General features: G+C 34.2%; 1 protein-coding gene across 4 annotated transcripts in view; it reads left to right on the forward strand.

Moving 5' to 3' along the window:
• The window catches only part of KIAA2026 (KIAA2026 ortholog), a 133,596-nt gene that overhangs the window by 63,686 nt on the left and 48,295 nt on the right, over positions 1–21,615 (forward strand). For all 4 annotated transcript variants that reach the window (XM_047829811.1, XM_047829813.1, XM_047829812.1 and 1 more), the window contains one exon: positions 7,514–7,593. In XM_047829811.1, coding sequence (XP_047685767.1) covers positions 7,514–7,593 — 80 coding nt within the window. The remainder of the gene's footprint in view (positions 1–7,513; positions 7,594–21,615) is intronic.

Here is a 21,615-nt window from a genome sequence, read left to right on the forward strand (position 1 = left end):
AGGCACATAACAACAACAACAACAACAACGACAACAACAGAACATTTGTTTTACATCATTTTCAGTACACTTGTCTTCCTGAGGCTTTGCCCTGGGCTCCTTTATTAGTTATGAGGCATTGTAGCCTTTTATAGTCAGTTTTGGGCATACTCTAATCCAGTGTTTTCTCTTTCACTATTTTTAAAAGGGAGCTCCATGGTGACATGTTTGGAAAATGTGGAAATGCTCCTCTTCTAGATTCACATTGTGCATTAGTACAGGTCCACAATGCATTTTACAAAACTCTTGTATCAGATATGTTTTGGAATTCAGAAATCATCAGATTATAGAAGGATATTATGATATATATGTTTATTAAATAACATCCCCAGTTGAGTTTGGTGTAGCCCCTGTAATTACACACATAGTTTTTACAGAAAGATATGTGAATGGGTTAAATGAGATGAAAACTATAAAGAACCTTAGAACAGTTCATGTCATGTTTATTTTTAAAAGGTTAGTTTTGAGAACTTTTTGAACTTCAGAATTGTGGAAAAGTGATTTGGGGCCTTTATTTTAAGGACTCTGGGAAGTCTTGAAGAAAAAAAACTGTTTAGTTTTGTTTAACCTAGTATTTTTAAGTTTACTTGAACACAGAGATTTTTTTTTTCAAGTAATAGCATTCTGTAGAATAGGCTTTGGGATAAAGTGTGTCATCCATGAGCGTTCACTTAGGATAGAGTAAATTCTACATGTGGTTAATGTGGTCCATTTTATGTTGATTATACAGGCTTTAATTTTTGGTGGACTCTCTAAATTTAGCAGGTGGGAGATAATTTTTAGTAGAAGGTGCAAAGACAAATTGGTTGAGAATGATTTGATAATTTTAGGGAACTCTGGGGCAGTTTTGCAACTTTTAAGCATTTTTATCTATTTTTTAGAATTGGAGTTTGCTTTCTGCTTTTTAATTGAATTCATTTTTAGTTATTTAAGCCTTTCCTTACTCTTAGAAATATTATAGAATAGAAAAACGTTGGAATATCCCCAGTTGTGCATGCTTATAGCATCAGATACTTCTCCTTTATAATACTTATAACATTTATTTATAATGGTTGCATTTATTTATTTGTAAATTATTTTGATGATTGTCTTCCCTGTATTTTATAACATTCTTGGGGACAGAAGGTTAGCACAGCGACGAACACATTGTGTAGGAATCTGTCGAATAAATAAATGAACACACATAATATAGTTTACTCAGCTATAAGTAAGATTAGCTCCTTAAAATGTATCTTTTATATCCTTTTCAAGGCCTATATATTTTTGAATTAGCATTGTACTATCCATACCATTTTACAATCTGTTTTTTCCTTGCGTAACAGTGCACCGTGAACTTCTGTGTGATCAATAGATCTTTGCACCATCATTTTGTTATGTGTATTTTGTAGTTATTTTTCCAACCTCCTTATTAGACATTTTGGTTGTTTTCAATAGTATTCTGTTATAGATTTTGTGGAGTAGAGTTGGCTGAAATAAAATAGGTTTTAAAAACTAGAGGACTTTTTATAAAACCTGAAAAAAATGGGCAAAAATTATTAAAGGTACATTAATTGTTACAAAAAGCTTATGGTGTTTTAAGTTACTCATTTTAGCCAATTTGGTTTGGAGGGTTTTTCCCTCTTCTCACATGTTCATTATTTTCAACGAAATCATTTTGTGTTAGCTCCTCTGAACTGATTAAAATAAATAAGACAAGTGGTGGTGTTATTCTTTTATAAGTGAATAAACTAAGGCTCAAAGTGGTAAACAATTCATTTTAATAATTGTTAAGTATATAATAGAGTAAAAGGTCAAGTCGAGAGTAAATCAGTCAGTGTTTGCTATAGTTGTCTTGGAAGGTTTTGCAGAGGATATAAGACTTTGAAGAATAGTGGGGATTGGATGGATGAACAGTGGTTAGTAATGTGAATAAAAGCATGAGGGTATAATTAAGCTGGTGTCACTGAAAACACAGAGAAAAACATAAGGAAAAAGGTGAAAAGTTGAGGTTTTAGAAGCTATTTGAATGATGAGACTGTGCCAGTTATGGGCGATCTCTTTCTGGACAGGTGGTGCTGTTTTAAATAATTGCATCAAGTGCCTAGTGCAAGGAAATGACCTTACAATAAGAGATAATGTGTAAAAAGCAATAAGCTCCTTTATAGGGAATAACTAAAAAAGCAGTGTAATCTACAATATTTGGTTACATCCAGACCCATTATTGTGAAAAAGTTTTACAGTTTTTTGTTGTTGTTGTTGTTGAAAACCCAAAGATCCTAACTATGTGTGTCTGTATGGGGAAAATTTTAGAGGACCAACTCAAGATGCCAAGATATAAGAGAGTGAAAGGATCGATAGAGTATTTTGTCCTTTTATTCTAATGCTGTATACTCATAAGTGCTAACTGTATGCCAGGCACTGTTCTAAGCCTTTATATATATTTTCTTATTTGATTTTCATAAAAACTCCATTAAATGGTATTATTATTCCTCATTATATAGATTTTATAGATTAAAAAAACTGAGGCACAGAGATGTTTATTAACTTGTCCAAGGTTACATAGCTAATAAGTGGCAGGATTAGGAGAAAGGATCTTGCAGAATAGTTAGGACCATTAAAGAGTTATAAAAGAAACTGGCAGGGTTTTCATGAAGGGGTTGAAGGTAAGTTTAAGAAGAGGAAATTTCTAAATCCAGATAGAGAATGACTGACTATATGACTTTTCTTTCACATTGACAGAAGAAAATAATGTTTTGAGAGAGATGTTACAATAAGTAGCAGAATTTGACAGCTGATTCAGTATGTTAAGCTAAAGGAGAAAAAAATCATTGTTTAGCAGTTATTGAATTATATGATAGTGGTAAAAAGTTACCAGTATGATGAGAAATTTGCTAATAGGCAAGAAGAATGGAAAGAAAATCAGCTGTTTTAGTAAGGTTAAATTGCTTACTTAAGAGATACAACACTCCAGAAACTTGTATAGACTAAATATTTGCTTAGGACATGAACATTTAGTACATAAAAAGTCAAATTTAGACTCTGGTTCTGTGACTTCACATTCCAGCCACTTCCCAGATTTCTATTTAATAATATAAATGCCCTTGGCCTTTTTTTTTTTTTTAACAGTGATTAATGTCTTTTTTTTTTTTTTTAACAGTGATTAATGTCTTAGTATCCATTCATTTGTTACGATTCCTAAAATGTAAGCACTAAGAAACTAGCGAATGTGTTAGGATAGTTTTTTTTTTTTTTAATGTCTATTTTTGAGAGAAAGAGTGCAGGTGGGCAAACACGAGCTGGGGAGGGGCAGAGAGAGAGGGAGACACAGAATCCAAAGCAGGCTCCAGGTTCTGAGCTGTCAGCACAGAGCCTGATGCGGGCTCAAACCCAGGAACTGTGAGATCATGACCTGAACCGAAATCAGACGCCCAACCAACTGAGCCACCCAGGTGCTCCAGGATAATTTTTAACATAAGAAGGCCAAATCTAGGAGGGCTTTGAAATAGAAGTCTCTGAATAGTTCAAGGGGCCAAAGAATGAAGACAGTCAGGTAAGGCAGATAAAGGAGAAGGGAAAGATGGAGAATAAGAGACAGGAAAGAGGAGTTGGATTGGGGATAATAATCACCTGCATTTTGCTAGTTAAGAGGTATATCTCCATGTTCTGGAAGACTAGAGTTTTGTGCCTAAGTTATAAAATATATTTTTAGTTACATTGTTTTCTCTCAAGTTGGGCTTCCTTTACTACAGCTGTTCTCAGCATAGTTTTAAAAAGCTTCCTTAGGCCACACTTGAATACTAATTACTAGGCCATTTTAAGTTTTCCTTCTCTATTTTGCAGGTACAAGTTGACACTCATTTTTTGCTCATGTGTGTATTTTAGGCCCAATAATTGTGTCAAAATTCTGTATATGCTTTAAAGTGATTCTGACTTTAGCACAGCCCCAGATCTGAAAATTGTATTCTGTTTTATGGGACGAGATGATTTAGGGCTGGGGGGTGGGGTGGGGGTTGGTAAAGACCTGGTGTATCATCAAGTGAGTGGTGGAAGAATGGAAGCCCACTAGGGGGCAGTATGTACCTTGCCCTATATGTATCTTGCCCTGGAACAAAAGCAGATTACCAAATAAAGCCTGTGTGGTTTTGTAGTATCCATGCTACATTTTAAAAGTGGTATAATAAAAAGGAAGAGTCAGTTTTTACTGAAGAATGAAGGAAAATTTGTATTCAAATTTTTATGAGGATATAGTCTGAAGATACTAATAGTGAATATGTGAATCTTATAATCCTAATCAAAAAAGGAATGCTCTGAAATCAGTCAGAAGCAAATTACATTCCTGCAGAAAATTTGAAAGAATGCAATATTTTATCATAAAAAGCACACAACTTTGAAGTGAGTCAGATGTAGTGCAAATATATGTCCAGTGCACATTAGCTGTAAGTCCTCCATCAGTTTATTTGCCTGTTGATAGCCAGTTTTTTTATCAGTGAAAAATGAGGTAAGACATACCTTGATGTAATCATTACAAAGATTAATTGGAATAGTGAATGCATAGTACTTAACATGGTGCCTGGCATGTGGTAGGAATCAGTAAATGGTAACTGATTTTCAAGAGGTAGAATTATATAATGGAAAGAACTTGGACTTTGGAGTTAGAATCCCTGGCTGTGGTGCTTGCTTACAGTGTAACACTTGAATAAGTTAAGTAACCTTTGATTTTCAGTTATCCTACATTAAAATGAGGTGTTGCCTACCTTGAGGGGTTGTTTTGAGTATTAATTGAGATAATTTATATAAATTATCTTGCTAAGTGTCTGACATAATAGGTTCTCAATAAAAATTAGTGTTCTTACTACCACTCCTAGGTCATGTTGTGAAACTCTTTGGTAAATTGCGTAAATTATCTAGTTATTGCCAGTGCTTTCTTTATTTAAAAATGGACTCAGAGAGACCTTAAGAATTATAAACAGTTACCTGCCTCCCTTTTCCTATCTCCAGACCGGTGAAATTTCTGATTAAAATTAGGATTTTTCTATTTAAGGATCATTTCTCATAACTTCTTGTATGAAAAATGCTGTAAATAAAAAACGAATAATGTGACTTCTGTCATCAATAATTCAGTCTAGTAAGGATGAGAAACCTATAAATGGATCATTACAATACTGTATGATGTGTTACATAAATATTGTAGGAAGTAGAGTGGTAGCACAGAGGATATATGAGCAAGAACTAAGATGAAAGAATAAGTTAATAAAAGAATTTGAAGAAGGTAAAATGATAATATTTGTTTAGACACTTATCATAATGGCTTAGCTAAGGGAGATAATAACAACTAACATTGATCACTTAACCATGTGCCTAACAGTAGTCTGAGTTTTTTTTACGTTTTAATTCTCAATAAGAAAGTAGGTAATATCATCTCTGTTTTATAGATAAACTGCACAAGGAAATAAAGCAATTTGTAGCTAGTAGGTGGTTAGAACTGGTATTCAAACCCAGGTAGTTTAGTTCCAAAACTCAAGCTTAAAACCACAACAGAATACTACTTCCATTTATTTAATCTACATTTAGGTATCCTAATCATATAGTGAAAGGAAATACCCAGTAACCACTTCAGCTGCTTAATCCATTAAAATAAGCATGGCTGCTAGAGTGAACTTGAGCATTTAGTACCCAAATTTAGTGCTTATGTGGCAACAATATAAACTTTATTGGAAGTATCAAGGGTGACCTCTGTTGTGCTTACAAATGAATGCAAAATCAAATGATATTTATTTACTCATTTATTTTCACATGGTTTTTAAAAAGCTAATTAGAACAGTGCTGGGGCTGGGGTGCGGGTGGGGGGACAAGGAAGGATTTCATTTCCTTCAAATTGTTTTTATAGCTTTCCCAAAATTCGTGAGGCCATTAAATCTTTTCCTATGAACTTTAAAAAATGTAGTTTATAGAAGAAAGGCATTCTTGTGTCCAGACTCATGAGTCCCTTTGAGAGGTACCTATTGCATCCAATTAGAAATCAGTTATTCTAGCTGTGTTATAGAGATACCAAGAGTTGAATCACTTCTTCCTGAATACTGGTTAAGCAAACCACGCATTTGCCTATTTTTGTGGAAGTTTAGTTCCCGTATAGATTCTGTGTAAGCACGGAAACAAGTAACAGTGATAAGAAAAGAAATAAATGTTAGGTTATTTTAATTAAAAACAAATGTCAAGTGACAGCAGGCTGATACTTATTAGAACAGGACAGTGAAATCCATGTGAACTTCAGCAACTCAAAATTTGTAGTAGTTCAAGCATAGTATATGTGCATTTTACTGAGTCAAAAGTTAGAAATGATAAAATGATAGTTCTGTGATATGGTTGTAAAGGAATACAGAAGAAAATATAATTATATTTAAATTAGAATTGTGCCTACAAGTTGAATAAAATGTTGCAATCAAATGAACTCTTTGCATGGAAGCAGATCATATCTATACAGGAAAATGTTCAGAAAGGGATTATGTAAAAAAATAGTAACTTTTAAGCTGATTTTAACTTACAAATGATTGTGAACTAAAATTAACTTTTAAGTGTTTCTGATTAATTTTTATTCCCTTATATAGATTATCAGCTCCTGGAGGACAGGATTTCCATTTTATAATTCTTTATTATTCCCATAAATTGTAAAGTGCCCTGTATCTCATGTTTGTTGAATAATTAACAACCAGTTTATTAACTGATTTTGCTAAATGCAAATGTAGACAAAACACTTTAACATGTTCCTTTCTAAAAACAGAGGCTATATGCATGTATGTATCTCTGTTATGTTAAATACAGAGTAGATACATTTCAATCTGTGCTAATGAGTTGGATTTCTTTAAGAATGTGGATTTATTTTTCGTAGTGATTTCTGATTGCATAAATGACTAGATGCACTTTTTAAAGGGAGATTTTTACCTTGTTTTTAAAGTGATTATTGAATCTGCCAAAGGCAGCCTCTTAGGTGATAAAGAGATAAAGAGATAGAAAGACCTTGTTTCCTAAGCTGCTGAGAGGATTTTCACATTAGATTGGTTTAAGACCATAGTCTTCAGAGTATAGTTTTATGCAAGTTCCTGACTATGGAAGTCATTGTTAAAAGGTAAGATTTTTTTGTCTTATAAAATTTCATTTTAAGTTGTGAATTAGATTTTTAACTGAGCAGTAGTAATGTGCCTTTTTTTTTTTTTGCCAAATCTTATTACAGTAAGTTCTGATACTGTGAAATTCATCAGAGATTTTGATAGTTTAGTTCATGTGTAAAGAAAACAGCATTTGTTAATATACTTGTTACAGGTAGTTATAGTTTAATGTTTGCTTTTACTACGGCTTGTTTTGATTCATCACTTTTATTTGACTCACTAGAAGCCATCTGTTAGTTATATTTTAACTTTCAAGGTTCTATGTAATTTGGTTCTTGTTAATGAAGTGCTATAAACAGTATTATGAAGCTTTTCTCTTTTAATCTTGAAAGGAAAAAAATCCATATCTAAAAAAGCAATCACAAAGAAGAGGAAAACTGTTACAAAGTCACCCACTGTACCAGAATTTCAGGTAAATGTTTCAATTTTGTCTCAACATTTTTAGTTTAACTTTTTTAGTGTTTATATTGTTCCTCAAGAGATTGGCTGAATTCCACTGTAACACCCATACTTTAAATGAAGTGTTTCCAACTATGACTTTTTTCCCTTTAAGTGCAAGGCATGGATGGCTAAGATTTAATCTAGTATTTCAAATTTTTTTACCTCTATTTTTGTCTCTTTGATAGTCAAAAATCTCCGGTTTTTCTTATGTTATTCTACTTTGTAGAAGTAGTTTAATAGAATATATACTATATATTATAATATAAATGTTTAATATATGATAGCAAATGTGTACATGAGAGTCTTCCAAGAACAAATCATAATTTGTAAACAATTTGTAAATAGGTAATTTATTTTCACTTATTTGGGCACTGTGGAAATAGTAGACTTATTAACTTAAAAACAAATCTTTTAACTCTTAACTATATATGAACTTCAGAGAGAATATTAAGTAACATTTAATTGAATGGTCTTTACACATTTCTGCAAAAAGAAATAACTATATTTACTGCCAGATTATTATGTGAAGAATTTTTCATTTGTAGCTGGTACTAGAATCAGCAGAGAATTTCACCCTAAATAATACTTTTATTTTCAATCTAATAAAAGATGTTTTTTCATTCAAATGACTCTTCTTTTAAAATATCTTTGTCCAGTCCAGTTCTAACAATACTTAATTGCCAAAAAATAAAAATGGTGTTAAAATAAATTTCTGTCAGTCTCAAGTCAAGAAGAAAACAAAGAACAATAACTATGAAAATATTGGTAATATGTAATGTGAGTTTAATAGTTACATATATCCAAAAATGTAAACACATTTATTTTTCAGTAAAAATCTTATTTTTAGAAGTGTTTTTATGGAAGTTACTAATTGGTAAAAATACAATTTTAAATGAACAGTGAAAGAAATAGGCATTTTCTTTTAGTATTTTAGGATAGAATATATTTTTTTAAATGTTTATCTAGTTTTTTTGAGAGAGAGATGGAGAGAGAATTCCAAGCAGGCTTCACACAATTAGAGCAGAGCCCGATGCAGGGCTCGAACCCATGAAACTGTGAGATCATGACCTGAGCAAAAATCAAGAGTTGGACATTTTAACTAACTGAACCACCTAGGCACCCCTAGGATAGATATTTTTAATGACTTTCTTAGAATGAATTTCAAACATTTCTACATAATCTTTTTGTATAAAGTAACCTTGGTTACAGAATATTAAGTGAAAAATGTATATTTACTGTTTTACTTGGAGGCTTGTCTAACCATTGCTTATACCTGGTATTCAGTACTATAATATTGTCATTCTTCCATTGATGTCATACCAGCCTTTGCTATTTTTCCCACTGATTTTTTTCCCCTCAATCCCTTAAAATATTCATCCTGGGAATATAAGTCTCAGAACAGATCTGACCTGCTGTTGATGTTTGTTTCCATTCCTATCTTAGTGGATGGACTTTTATATGTAATAAGTGACATAGATAGCATAGTATTTTTAAAATTGCAAATGTATTCATTAGTGAGGCATGAAATTAATCTAGCAGATTATATGACCACCATTCCTTTTATAAGCCAACAGTTAAAATAGAAAAGAAATTATGAATGTGTCAAGTACAGTAAGGGTAATATCATTTCATGAAACTTTGGTTTTGGTCTTGTGTTTATTGTACTTGCTTGCACTGTAAAATATATTTTTGACCATGGGTAGAGCAAAAAATCTTGAAAAGCACAATACTAAGTGATGCTTTGTCAGTTACTGACCATTTGCTTACCACTCTCAGAAACTTAAGGTCAGAGTACATGTTTTGCCAAATTGAGCTGTTTAAAATAAATATTATATTAATTATGTTATGTTTTATTATGTTATATATAAATCCCCTTCCTGGTTCTTAAGGTGTCCTAGTGTGTGTGGGGGGGCAGGGGGCGGGCGCTAGGATGGGCAATAGGCTTATGAAAGCAGTGGTTCTTATGCCTAGTTTATAATATGAATACCATGGTATTATCCCATGAAATTGATAGCTGTCTCCCAGGAAAAAGGTCATTTGCTTCAAATAAGCAAAGAACAGGAGATAAGACAGTATTAGTCACTAGTAAACTTTGTTGTTACAGACAAAACCTATAGTTTTGCCTTTCAAAATAACTTTATGTAGAATTTTTTTTCTTTGAAGTTACCCACATGTAAGAAACTGATTATTATGTAATAAAGAAGTGAATTTATTTCTTTCCCAGAAGTTCTAGCAATATGTCATTTAGCACCTCAGATTCTGCAAATTATTCATTTTATCCAAGTTCTTTAAATATCCCATTTCTAGTATTAAACATAAAAATACTTTCTAAAATGGTTTCGCTGGGAGATTTTCTTCACCACATTTATTCTAAAATATTTTATTACTGAAAGTAATGAAGCTGTTAGTAGATAGAGATTGGATCCCTTTTGCAAAACCTGACTTAATTTGTATAAGGATTAGTCCATCTTTAAATAATGAAAAATGTGTCCAGGGATTAAATTGTAAAGTTTATTTCTTGATAAGTCCTAATGAACTAAAAAAGTAAATCCTGTTTTGACCTCAGCTACTTTTTTTTTTTTAAGTTTATTTATTTATTTCGAGAGACAGAGACAGCATGAGTGGGGGAAGGGCAGAGAGAGAGGGAGACAGAGAATCCCAAGTAGGGTCTGCATCATTAGCGCAGAGCTGGCTGTGGGGCTTGAATTTACGAAACAGTGAGATCGTGACCTGAGCTGAAACCAAGAGTCAGATGCTTAACCGACTGGAGCCACCCAGGCACCCCGACCTCAACTACTTTTTAATTCGACGGTGTTTTTGTTGACTTTTTTAAATCTGGAAATTAACATTGCCTGTTTGCTTCATGTTTACTTATATTTACACCTAGTATCTATATCTCAGTTTAAACTTTTCTTAAGAAAAGAATTATCCTACCTTTATTTAAGGTATACGCTATAGATATTCAAATAGTGGATTGGATTGATTTTTGTGTGTGTATTATATAGAGACTAACCACATCTGTGCCACTTGTTCCTAAGGGTTATGTCAGTGGTTCTCATACTTCAGATAGTATAAAAATAATGTGATACCTTTATTAAAAATGAAAATTCCTGGGTTTTATGTACCAAGATTTCATCCTTGATTCAGTGGATCTAGGTGGGTACCAGTAATGTGCATAATAGTTAAGCATGGATTCTGGAACCAGGCTATATAGGTTCTAATGCCAGCTTTACCACTAACTCTGTAACCTTAACCTCTTTGTGCTTTTCAATTCCTCATCTGTATAATGGGGTAACAATAGTACCTACTTATAGGGTTCTTGTGAGAATTAAATGAGAGAGTTAACTGTTTTATGTATTCTTTCTTATTTATTTTTTCAAATAAGCATGCCAGATTATTTAGACATAAGTACAGTGTTATGAGTAGGAAAATAAATCAAGAATTGGCTTAAAAGCATCTATTACTGACTTTTACCACATGAAGACTTTGCAATAAATCTCAGATTTGGTCATATTTTATAAATCATGAAATGTTATGATTAAGCCTACAAGAATTTGAAAAGTGAAAAACCAAGTAATATTTGCATCATTAGATTTAATCAGGGGAAAAATTTATGCTTACCCACTATAGGGTTATGGTGATTATATAGTTGGCTTATTGGGAAATTTTGGGGTTTTTTAATTTAGCAATAGGTGCAAAAAAATTAGGAAATATTTTTATTTTTAGTATTTAGCATGTTGGTGATTTAAACTTTTAAATCATATTGAACAATTGCTTATGACTTTACTAAATTGACTAAAATTTTATTTTGTCAGTTTTGTAATATAAGACTGTTAAACTAAAAAGTAAATATCAATTTTCTTAATGAATATTTGCCAAAGCCTTTTAATTTGTTTATTTGAGAGAGAAATCTAGTATGTGAATTCTCTTTTTGAACACAGTTATAACAGAGTCATAGGAAGCATTTTTAAAACAGTGTGTCAAGTCTCAGTAAAATTTTAAAATAATGTAAGAGCTTTAGTTGCCATGTCTTTGCTTTTCATTGGTAACCAAAATCTTTCATGTAATTTATACTTGATCCTGTTCTATATGTGTGGTTTATTCTAAAGGCTGGTTTATAGAGGAAATCCAGAATCCAGCTGCTGACTAGGACTTACATAGTGGTAGTATTTTTAAACATAAGCATAAACTCAGATCCTTAACATACCTGTGGAAAAGTTTAAAACTTTTTAAAATATAAAAAACTAGGGGCGCCTGGGTGGCGCAGTCGGTTAAGCGTCCGACTTCAGCCAGGTCACGATCTCGCGGTCCGGGAGTTCGAGCCCCGCGTCAGGCTCTGGGCTGATGGCTCAGAGCCTGGAGCCTGTTTCCGATTCTGTGTCTCCCTCTCTCTCTGCCCCTCGCCCGTTCATGCTCTGTCTCTCTCTGTCCCAAAAATAAATAAACGTTAAAAAAAAAAAAAAATATATAAAAAACTATAATTTTCACAGGTATGTTAATCATACTATATTTAACCAATGGAGAAACTAAAGGATATGAAATAAAGTAACAAATTGAGACCCTCAGTATAACAAATTGAGACCAAAATTAGAGTTCACCTGCTTCACTGTGTTAAGGATTATTTTGATTATATTATTTTATTTTGATTATATTATTTTAAATTGCTACCTCTTAAATATTTTTTTTTTAACGTTTTATTTTATTTTTTGGGACAGAGAGAGACAGAGCATGAACGGGGGAGGGGCAGAGAGAGAGGGAGACACAGAATCGGAAACAGGCTCCAGGCTCTGAGCCATCAGCCCAGAGCCCGACACGGGGCTCGAACTCACGGACCGCGAGATCGTGACCTGGCTGAAGTCGGACACTTAACCGACTGCGCCACCCAGGCGCCCCAGCTTTTTCACTTTTAAAAGTATGGGTTTCACTTTCCTCTTAAAATTCGTTCAATTTTTGAATATTGTGCATTGAGAGAAACATGTCTCATTAATATAAATACTTTGTTAATCAGACTTATTTTTCACATCACATATGATATCCTATTTGCAGGTTTTGAAGCAGTCATTCTTGATAGTATGGTGATCATAAGAAATGAGAAGAAATTTTCTGTCCTCATATTTTAAGATGTTAACATAATTTTAGTTTATTTATTTTTAAAAGTTTATTTATTTTTGAGAGAGAGAGAGAGGCAGAGAAGGGGGGACAAAGGATCCGAAGCAGGCTCTGTGCTGATGCTTAACCAACTAAGCCACCCAGTCACCACATTATAATTTTAGTTTAAATACAATATGAAATTTGAATTTATACCATGAATTTAGTGTTTTGCTTACAATTTTTAGAATGAAGTGTAGGTTTGTTTTATTAGAATGGTAGTGAATGAGAGATCCAGTTTGGGCCTACTCATTTTGACTCCTGCATTGTTTTCCCTTTGCTGTTTAATGTGATTTATTATATAGCTTTAGTTTTGTATGCTGCCTTATGCTCTTTTTGGAACAAATAAAGAAAATACCTCTCATACCTATTGAGTTTATACCCAAAGGCATAATTTCTAGCTTGAAGTAATGATAAAGTAACGAATGATTTATTATGTTGTTTTTCTGATATGTGATCATACCAGAATTCTTTTGATCTCTACTGGACCTCCCCTCCCCCGCTGTATATACACATTCCTACTTTCTGAGTTGAAGAGGAGACCGTTTAATATTTAACATTTAATAGAAATCAAAGCTTAGGGATAAATTAAACCTAAAACCATAATACATATTCAATTGTTGTTAGATTTTTTATTTTGTTTTGTTTGGAAAGATCCCTTAAAGAATATAATATAATATAGTAGGAAGTAGATGAGTCCTACGTTCTATGGTCTCTTCTACCAGTGTGTCATCTTAGGTTACCTCTGTTAGTTTTAATTAGTTTGTATGTGAACTGGAGATACACCTTTTTAGTCTAAAAATTACATGTTTTTAGTCCTTTCTGTTCTAAGATTTATGATTTTGTGGCTCTCATGGATTGGCCTTAAGTGAAAAGTTACCTTGAGGGAGAGTGACAGCTTTCAAGAGGTTTTCCTTGGGGGATCAAACTCTTTCGTAACTTCTGCAGTATGACTGAAAATCTTGTCTCGTGAGTATTGGCAGTGTGACCCAACTGTAATCTGAGCTGCTATGGAGCTTTTGTTTTTCATCCCTGGAAGCCCTGAGCCTCAGATAACATTTTTCTAATTCAAGGTAATGGAGGCTTTGATAAGATGTTTTGCTTTGTTCAAAAAATGCATCTGTTCTCCTTAATAGGTGAACTTTATTTATTGATTCTGTTTTAAAAACACCATTTGAAGTTGAGTTTAAAGGCCACACATATGCCATATTATATAAAAAGAGAAGGAATAGAGGGTATATAAGGCAGAGTTGGCATTAATCAGAGTATTTTTTCTTTCAGTATTAGTAACAAAATTATGTATGTTCCTATACATGAATTTTCTGAGAGCTTAACTTGACTATATATTTTGAGTATCTGCATTAGGTATATATCTATTTGTAGAGAGTTAGTATAGAAAGAGACTGTAAATTGTTATGTAGCTATTAATTCATTTTAAGATAACTTCAAAGTAAATATTGCTAAAATTATTTTCACCCTCAAATTCAACAAATTTATGTTGAAGAGTCCTGTCATTTAAGGAACATTTATCTTACCATTGTGCATTTAATTCAGTATTTCATCCGCTATTTGGAAATTAGTCTTTTTGATCTTCATATTCAAGGACACTCTTTTTTTTTTTTTTTTTTTTTAAATTTTTTTTTTCAACGTTTATTTATTTTTGGGACAGAGAGAGACAGAGCATGAACGGGGGAGGGGCAGAGAGAGAGGGAGACACAGAATTGGAAACAGGCTCCAGGCTCTGAGCCATCAGCCCAGAGCCTGACGCGGGGCTCGAACTCCCGGACCGCGAGATCGTGACCTGGCTGAAGTCGGACGCCTAACCGACTGCGCCACCCAGGCGCCCCTCAAGGACACTCTTATGTGGGCTTCCTGGCCAGAGGGGGATAAACCGTTCCTTGCACCAGCTTCTGTTGAGGATGCAAGTAGTAGTAGGATGGATGGGGGAAGTAGTCAACAGCTCATATTATTTATTTGAGGGAATGCTGTTGCTGGTGCTCCGATTACCAGAGGTATTAATCAGTTCCCCAAACCCCCAATTATAATAGGCATGACCATAAAAAAGATTATTATATTTACATGGGCTGTGACCATTACATTATAAATTTGATCATCTCCTAGTAAGGTGCCAGGTTGTCCAAGTTCGGCTCTAATTAGAAGGCTAAGGGCAGTCCCTACTACGCTGAATAAAAGGTAAAGAGTGCTTAAGCACCGAATAAAAGGTAAAGAGTGCCAATATCTTTGTGATTAGTGGAAAACAATCAGGGGTTTATGAACATGGGTAAAATGCCTGAGGAAAGCATTAGACTTTAAATCTAAGAACAGAGGTTTAAGTCCTCTTTTTGCCAGGCTCTGTGGTGAAATAGCATGTTGAATTGCAAATTCAAAGAAGCAGTTTCAAAAAAAAAAAAAAGAGAGAGAGGTTAGAGTGGCAGAGAGCCAAAGCATAAGAGACTCTTAAAAACTGAGAACAAACTGAGGGCTGATGGGGGGTGGAAGGGAGGGGAGTGTGGGTGATGGGTATTGAAGAGGGCATCTTTTGGGATGAGCACTGGGTGTTGTATGGAAACCAATCTGACAATAAATTTCATATATTAAAAAAATAAATAAATAAAAACAAAAAAAAACCACTCAGGATATTGCCTGACATATACTACATGCTCAATAAATACTCGCTATTATTATTAAAAAAAAAAAAAAAGTTTCAAATCTACCAGAGCTTCTCCTGCCTTTTTTTCTCTAGATAGCAGGAGAAGATTGAAGCCAGTTGATTAGTTAGCTGTTGACTAAAATTTCATGGGATGGAAGCCCACCAATCTGTCAAGGGCTTAGCTAATTAAGTGTTTGATTTGCAGTAAATTAATGTAAGATACATTCTTGCGGTCCTTAAGGTTAAATATGCAGCAGTTAAATTGATGTAATTTACTTATGGCTTTGAACACCCTTGGTCTATTTTAACCTAAACTCCTAGTCCAGAATAGATATTATTGGTATAAGTGGGAGTAGCATAGTCAAGATTACAATAAGTGGGCGCAGGAAGTTTATCTTTTTGTGCTTTCAAATTGTCATTTTATTTTTATGTTATTTGTTGAGGGAAACAGTACTGTGACATATGTTAGTCGTATATAACAATATAGGTTGAGGAGTGCTGTGATGGCTAATAGTGTAGATATAATAATTTCATGTTTTTAATTTCTAGAATGGTTTTTCACTTTGGGATAAACCCTAGGAGTGGTAGAAGGCCTCCTAGTCATAGTATTAACACTAGGATGAGTGAGGTGATTAGGGGTGCTTTGTTTCATGTATGGGATAGTGATAATGTTGTTATGCCTGAGCTATGTATAAATAGTATGAAGATAGTGAGTGTTATCATGATATAAATTACTAGGTTTAAAATTATTGTGGGCCTGTATAGTATAATGACTGTTATTCATCCTATATGGGCAATTGAGGAATATACTAGGATTTTTCATAGTTATGTTTGAATAAGTCCTTTTCGGCCTCCAATTAGGACGGATGTGATGGCTATTGTTAGAAGTAGATTGGGATTGATGGCAAGTGAGATTTGATACAGGATGGATAGTGGTGCAATTTTTTGTCATGTTAGCAGAATTAGGCCTGAAGATAGATTCCCTGTGCAACTTTAGGTACTCAAAAGTGAAATGGGGTTAGCCCCTGTTTTATTGTTAAGGCAACAGTTATTATAGTCAATGCTATAGGATTGAGGGTTTTTTATGTTATTGCCCGGAGTATAGTAGGTTGATGATAATTCCTATTGTTAAAGGTATGGATGTGGTTGCTTGTGTTAAAAAGTATTTTGTAGATGCTTCTTTGGCTTGTGAGTTGAATTTTTTTTTAATAATTTATTTTAATGTTTATTTTTGAGAGAGAGAGAGAGAGAGACCATGAGCAGGGGAGGAGCAGCGAGAGAGAGAGATATAGAACTGGAAGCGGGCTCCAGGCTCCATGCTGCCAGCACAGAGCCTGATGCGGAGCTTGAACCCACGAACTGTGAGATCATGACCTGAACTGAAGTCAGACACTTAACCAACTGAGTCGCGCAGGTGCCTCTGAATTTTTTTTTATAAGGATAGGGATGATAGCTAGCATAGTTATTTTGAAGCCGATTCAAATTATTAATCACTGAGAGTTTATTATTAAAATTATAGTTCCTGAGATGACTGTTGTAATAATAATAATAGGGGGTTTTATTAGTACAGGAAGGGTATAAGTCAACATTTTTGGGGTATGGGCCTGATACCCCAGGCTGTAAGGTATAGCTGACCTTACTATAGAATATGGTATAATGTAGCATGAAGAGTTTTGAATTCTTAAGACTAGGTTCGATTCCTATAATTCTAGAAATAAGGGGATTCAAACCTCTATTACTTACTCTATCAAAGTAACTCTTTTACCAGACATATTTCTTAATGTTTGGGGTGGAATGCTTGCTATAATAATAGGTAGTGATGCATGTCATATACATAGGGTCAGTGTGAGGGGTAGGAAGTTCTTTTCCTAATAAATGTATTAGTTGGTCATATTGGAATCATGGATAGGATGCTCAAATTCATAAAAAGGTAATTGTCAGGAATAGGTTTAAACAGTAAAGTTGACTCTGTATAATCCTGGTAAATATGGGCTGTGGAATGCTCCGAAAAATAAGATTGAGGATGTTCATTATGATGATGTTGGTGTATTCTGCTAGGAAAAATAGGGTGAAGGGACCTGTTACATACACAATGTTAAACCCACATACAAGTTCTGATTCTCCTTCTACAGGGAACCCGATTAGTTTCTGCTAGGGTTGAGATGAATCAGATCATGGCTAAAGGTCATAAAGGGACTGATGATTAGCATTGATAGTGTAAAGGATCCATTTATTAGCAGTACTGATAGTAGGATTATTGCTAATGTAACTTGGTATGAAATTGTTTGAGCTATGGCCCACAGGGCTCTGATTAAGGCGTAATCATAGGATTGAGTAAATGGCGAGACTTGACATAGCTAGTATAAATAATACTCCTAAGTTTATGTTGATGAGTGGATATGGTATTGGCAGGGGGATTCAGATGGTTAGGGCGAGTGAGAGGGCTAAAATGGGTGCTATAATAAATGTAGATATGGAAGATGTGAGGGGTTGCAGGGGCTCTTATTAAAAAGTTTCCCCGCATCTGCAGTAGGTTGCAGTAGCCTGTATGTTCAAGATGTTTGGTCCTTTGTGAAGTTCTATATATCCTAATACTTTACATTCTACTCGTGTTAGGAAAGCTACTGCAAGGAGGATTGGGACGTTCAGTGAAAAGATGTTAATTACAAACATGTTAGGGAGAGGAGTTGAACCTCTGATTATAAAGGTTTAAGTTTTATGCAGTTACCAGCTCTGCCACCCTAACAAACCCGGATTCTTGGGCAGTGGAAGTTAACAAAGTCTGGATTGAGATTATATCATCTAATGAGTTTAAGGCACTTTATGTGAAGTAGGCCTCATTTCTCTTGTCCTTTCATACTGGGAGAAATTGTTTAATAGATAGAAACCAACCCGCATTGCTCCAATTTGAACTCAGGTCACGTAGGACTTTAATTGTTGAACAAACGAACCTTTGATAGCTGCTGCACCATCGGAATGTCCTGATCTAACATCGAGGTTGTAAACTCTATTGTCAATATGAACTCTAAAATAGTATTGTGCTGTTATTCCTAGGGTAACTTGTTCCACTGATCAAGTTTGGGGATCAATAAGTGATGTAATACTTTTGACTAGTTGGTCTAGATTTCAGACCCTCAGAGGTTGTTTATTCTTCGAGGTCACCCCAACTTAAATTGTCAGTCCATGTATTGTCCCTGTTGGTTGAATTGAGTTGATTTCTTTGGACTGGTTAATTAAAGCTCCGTAGGGTTTTTCATCTTATTATTATATTCCCGCCTCTTCACGGGAAGGTCAGTTTCAATGGATTGGAAGTAAGAGACAGCAAAACCCTCATGTGACCATTCATACAAGTCCCTATTTAGAGAACAAATGATTATGCTACCTTTGCATGATCAGGATACCACAGCCATTTAGATCAGGATACTGCGGCCGTTTAACAAACGTCACTGGGCAGGCTGTACCTCTAATACTAGAAATGCTAGAGGTGATGTTTTTGGTATACAGGCGGGGAAGTTTAAAGTTGAACTAAGATTCTCTTCTGGGTACCAGCTATCACCAGGCTCCTTAGACTTTTCACCTCTACCTACAAATCTTCTCACTTATTTTGCAACATAGATGAGTTTATTCTACACAGGTTGTTCATAGGTAGCTTGTCTGGTTTGGGGAGGACTAGCTTAACTTCTCTTTGTTAGGTTATTCTAGTTAATTAAGCAAAATGTACAAAGGGGTAATGTTTGCTGTTTAGAGTTTTTAATTTTTCTTTCATTGTTCCCTTACAGTACTTTCTTTACAGCGCCAATTTGAATTTCTCTATCCTATACTTGTAAGAATTTATTAAATGTTTTGGTTGTTTCATGTTAGTTGAGTTTTTGGTTGTTTTGGCTAGCTTTGGTTCAAGATGATCATTTGATGTGAAATCTGGGTGTAAGCCAGATGCTTTAAGCTACATCTTGGTTTATCCATGCATACTTTCCAGTATGCTTACCTTGGTATGACTTATCTCCTCTTGTGTTTTTGTTATTTGAATAAGTTGTCTTTAGGTTTATGTCACTTGAGAGTGACGGGTAGTGTGTGCTTTCTTCGTGGCCCAATTCAATTAAGCTCTCTATTCTTAATTTACTACTAAATCCTCCTTTAGTTCTCAGTTTCATAAGAATTTTCATAGGGAATTGTGTTTTTACATAGAAAATGTAGCCCATTTCTTCCTGCCTCATGAGTTACACCTTGACCTAACTTTTTGATATATGATAGTTATTATTACTTTTCTTTCTTTGTAGGGTTTGCTGAAGATGGCAATATATAGACTGAATTGGCAAGGGGTACTGAAGTATATTGGGGTTTATCGATTACAGAACAGGCTCCTCTAGAGGGATATAAAGCACCCATAGTGGGGTATCTAATCCCAGTTTGGGTCTTACCTATAGTGTAACAGGAGGAATTAAAGTCATTTTTGTGACTTATTTTTATATTAATTGTAGCTTTTTACAACCTAGTTAAGATTTAACTTTAGTGCAGGGTTCTCTTTAACACACTTTACACCCTTAGTCTATTAATTTGGGTTAATCATATGACCACCATGGCTGGCGCAAAATTTACCAACCCTGTTTAATATAGCTTAGTCTAACTTTCGTTCATGGCTTAATTTTTATCACTGCTGTATCCTGTGGGGTTGTGGTTAAAGAAGGCATCATGAGCCACATTTTAGTGTGTTTGATACCTGCTCCTTTTGATCACTGGTGATTTAGAGGGCATTTTCACCGGGGTGCGAAGACTTGCATGTGTAATCTTTTTAACAACCAGTGGAAAGGCTAGGACCAAACCTTTGTGTTTATGGAGTCTGACGACTCATCTAGGTATTTTCAGTGTCTTGCTTTACTCAATAAGCTATACTAACAGGTTTATGTTGATTTGGATTTGAGTTTATCAGTTGATTTTTATGGTACTTGTTTAGTGAAAATTAACTGTTCAAGAAGAAAGAGAGCTCAGGACTATGTATCCTAGTGTATTCTATGGGAATTTGATGTTTGAGCCTTATATTTGGATGTGCATTTAGTCTTGTTTTGGGGGTTTGGCAAGAAGATAATAAATACGTTTATCTATTATAGGGTTACAGGTGACTTGGGGGTAAGGGGAGTTTGGTTAAGCTAGTTGTTCATTATGAACTCTGTAGTACCAGAGTGTTTCAGAAGCCATGAAGATTTGGAATTCTTAATCATTTAGAACCTTACTGCTCAAAAGTATGATCTGTATGTGGCCTATACCTGGAAACTTGTTAGAAATGCAGAATCTCAGGTACCACCTCAGACCCATTAAATCAAAAACTTCATTTTAACAAGATTCCCAGGTGATTCTTATGCACATTAAAGTCTGAGAAGCATTGACTTTTGTATACAACTTACTAAGCTGGTAAGCCACTTCGAAGGACTATTTTAATATATTCATAATATTCATAGTTTGACTTCAAAACTGTGTTCCTTTAAATGGAATATTAAGTATTTGTTGATTCCTATGAACTGAAAGATTTTAAGTTTCTTAGAGTGTGTCTGGTTGTCGGGGTGCATGTTTTCATTGTTACTGTAAGTTTCTACAAACTATACATGCAAAATGTACCCTTATTCCTTGTATAATGAGACACCTAAGATGCAGGTGAAAATTCCTCTGTGCTTTGCCATGTGTGCAAATGAGAAATCTGTGCTGTGATATTAACTACCACACGAAGTTCAGTGAAAAGGCATGTAACCCATCTGTAAGCTCTGGGGCAAATTTGACATGTTAGTCAGAATAGCAGATTTTACAATGGGAAGTTTAGTTACCACTGAGTGAGTAGTTACTAAAAACCTGGTGTAGGACCAACAATGAAGCTTTATAAATGGAATAGAAGTTGAAGACACTATCAAATTTTAGAGGCACTCACATAGTTGTCCAGTCCACTGCCTATTAGCATTTCTTCCAGGACTCTAGATTTGGCAAATGGGAATGTGTAGTTTATAATAAAATATTAGCAGCACTGTCCTACTACATCATTGTGTTTTATACCCTTGAAATTATTTGAGTTACTTAAATGCATATTTTCTCTTCATCGTCAGTTCTGTGTGTTTGAAAGTATGTAGGCATTTCTAATAATAATTGTTAATACTAATTATAATTTATAATATATGTGATTTTTTCTTAGTCTGTTAGATTTAACTATATTGC

The sequence above is a fragment of the Prionailurus viverrinus genome, chromosome D4 (genome assembly GCF_022837055.1).
Source record: "Prionailurus viverrinus isolate Anna chromosome D4, UM_Priviv_1.0, whole genome shotgun sequence".
Lineage (NCBI taxonomy): Eukaryota > Metazoa > Chordata > Mammalia > Carnivora > Felidae > Prionailurus > Prionailurus viverrinus.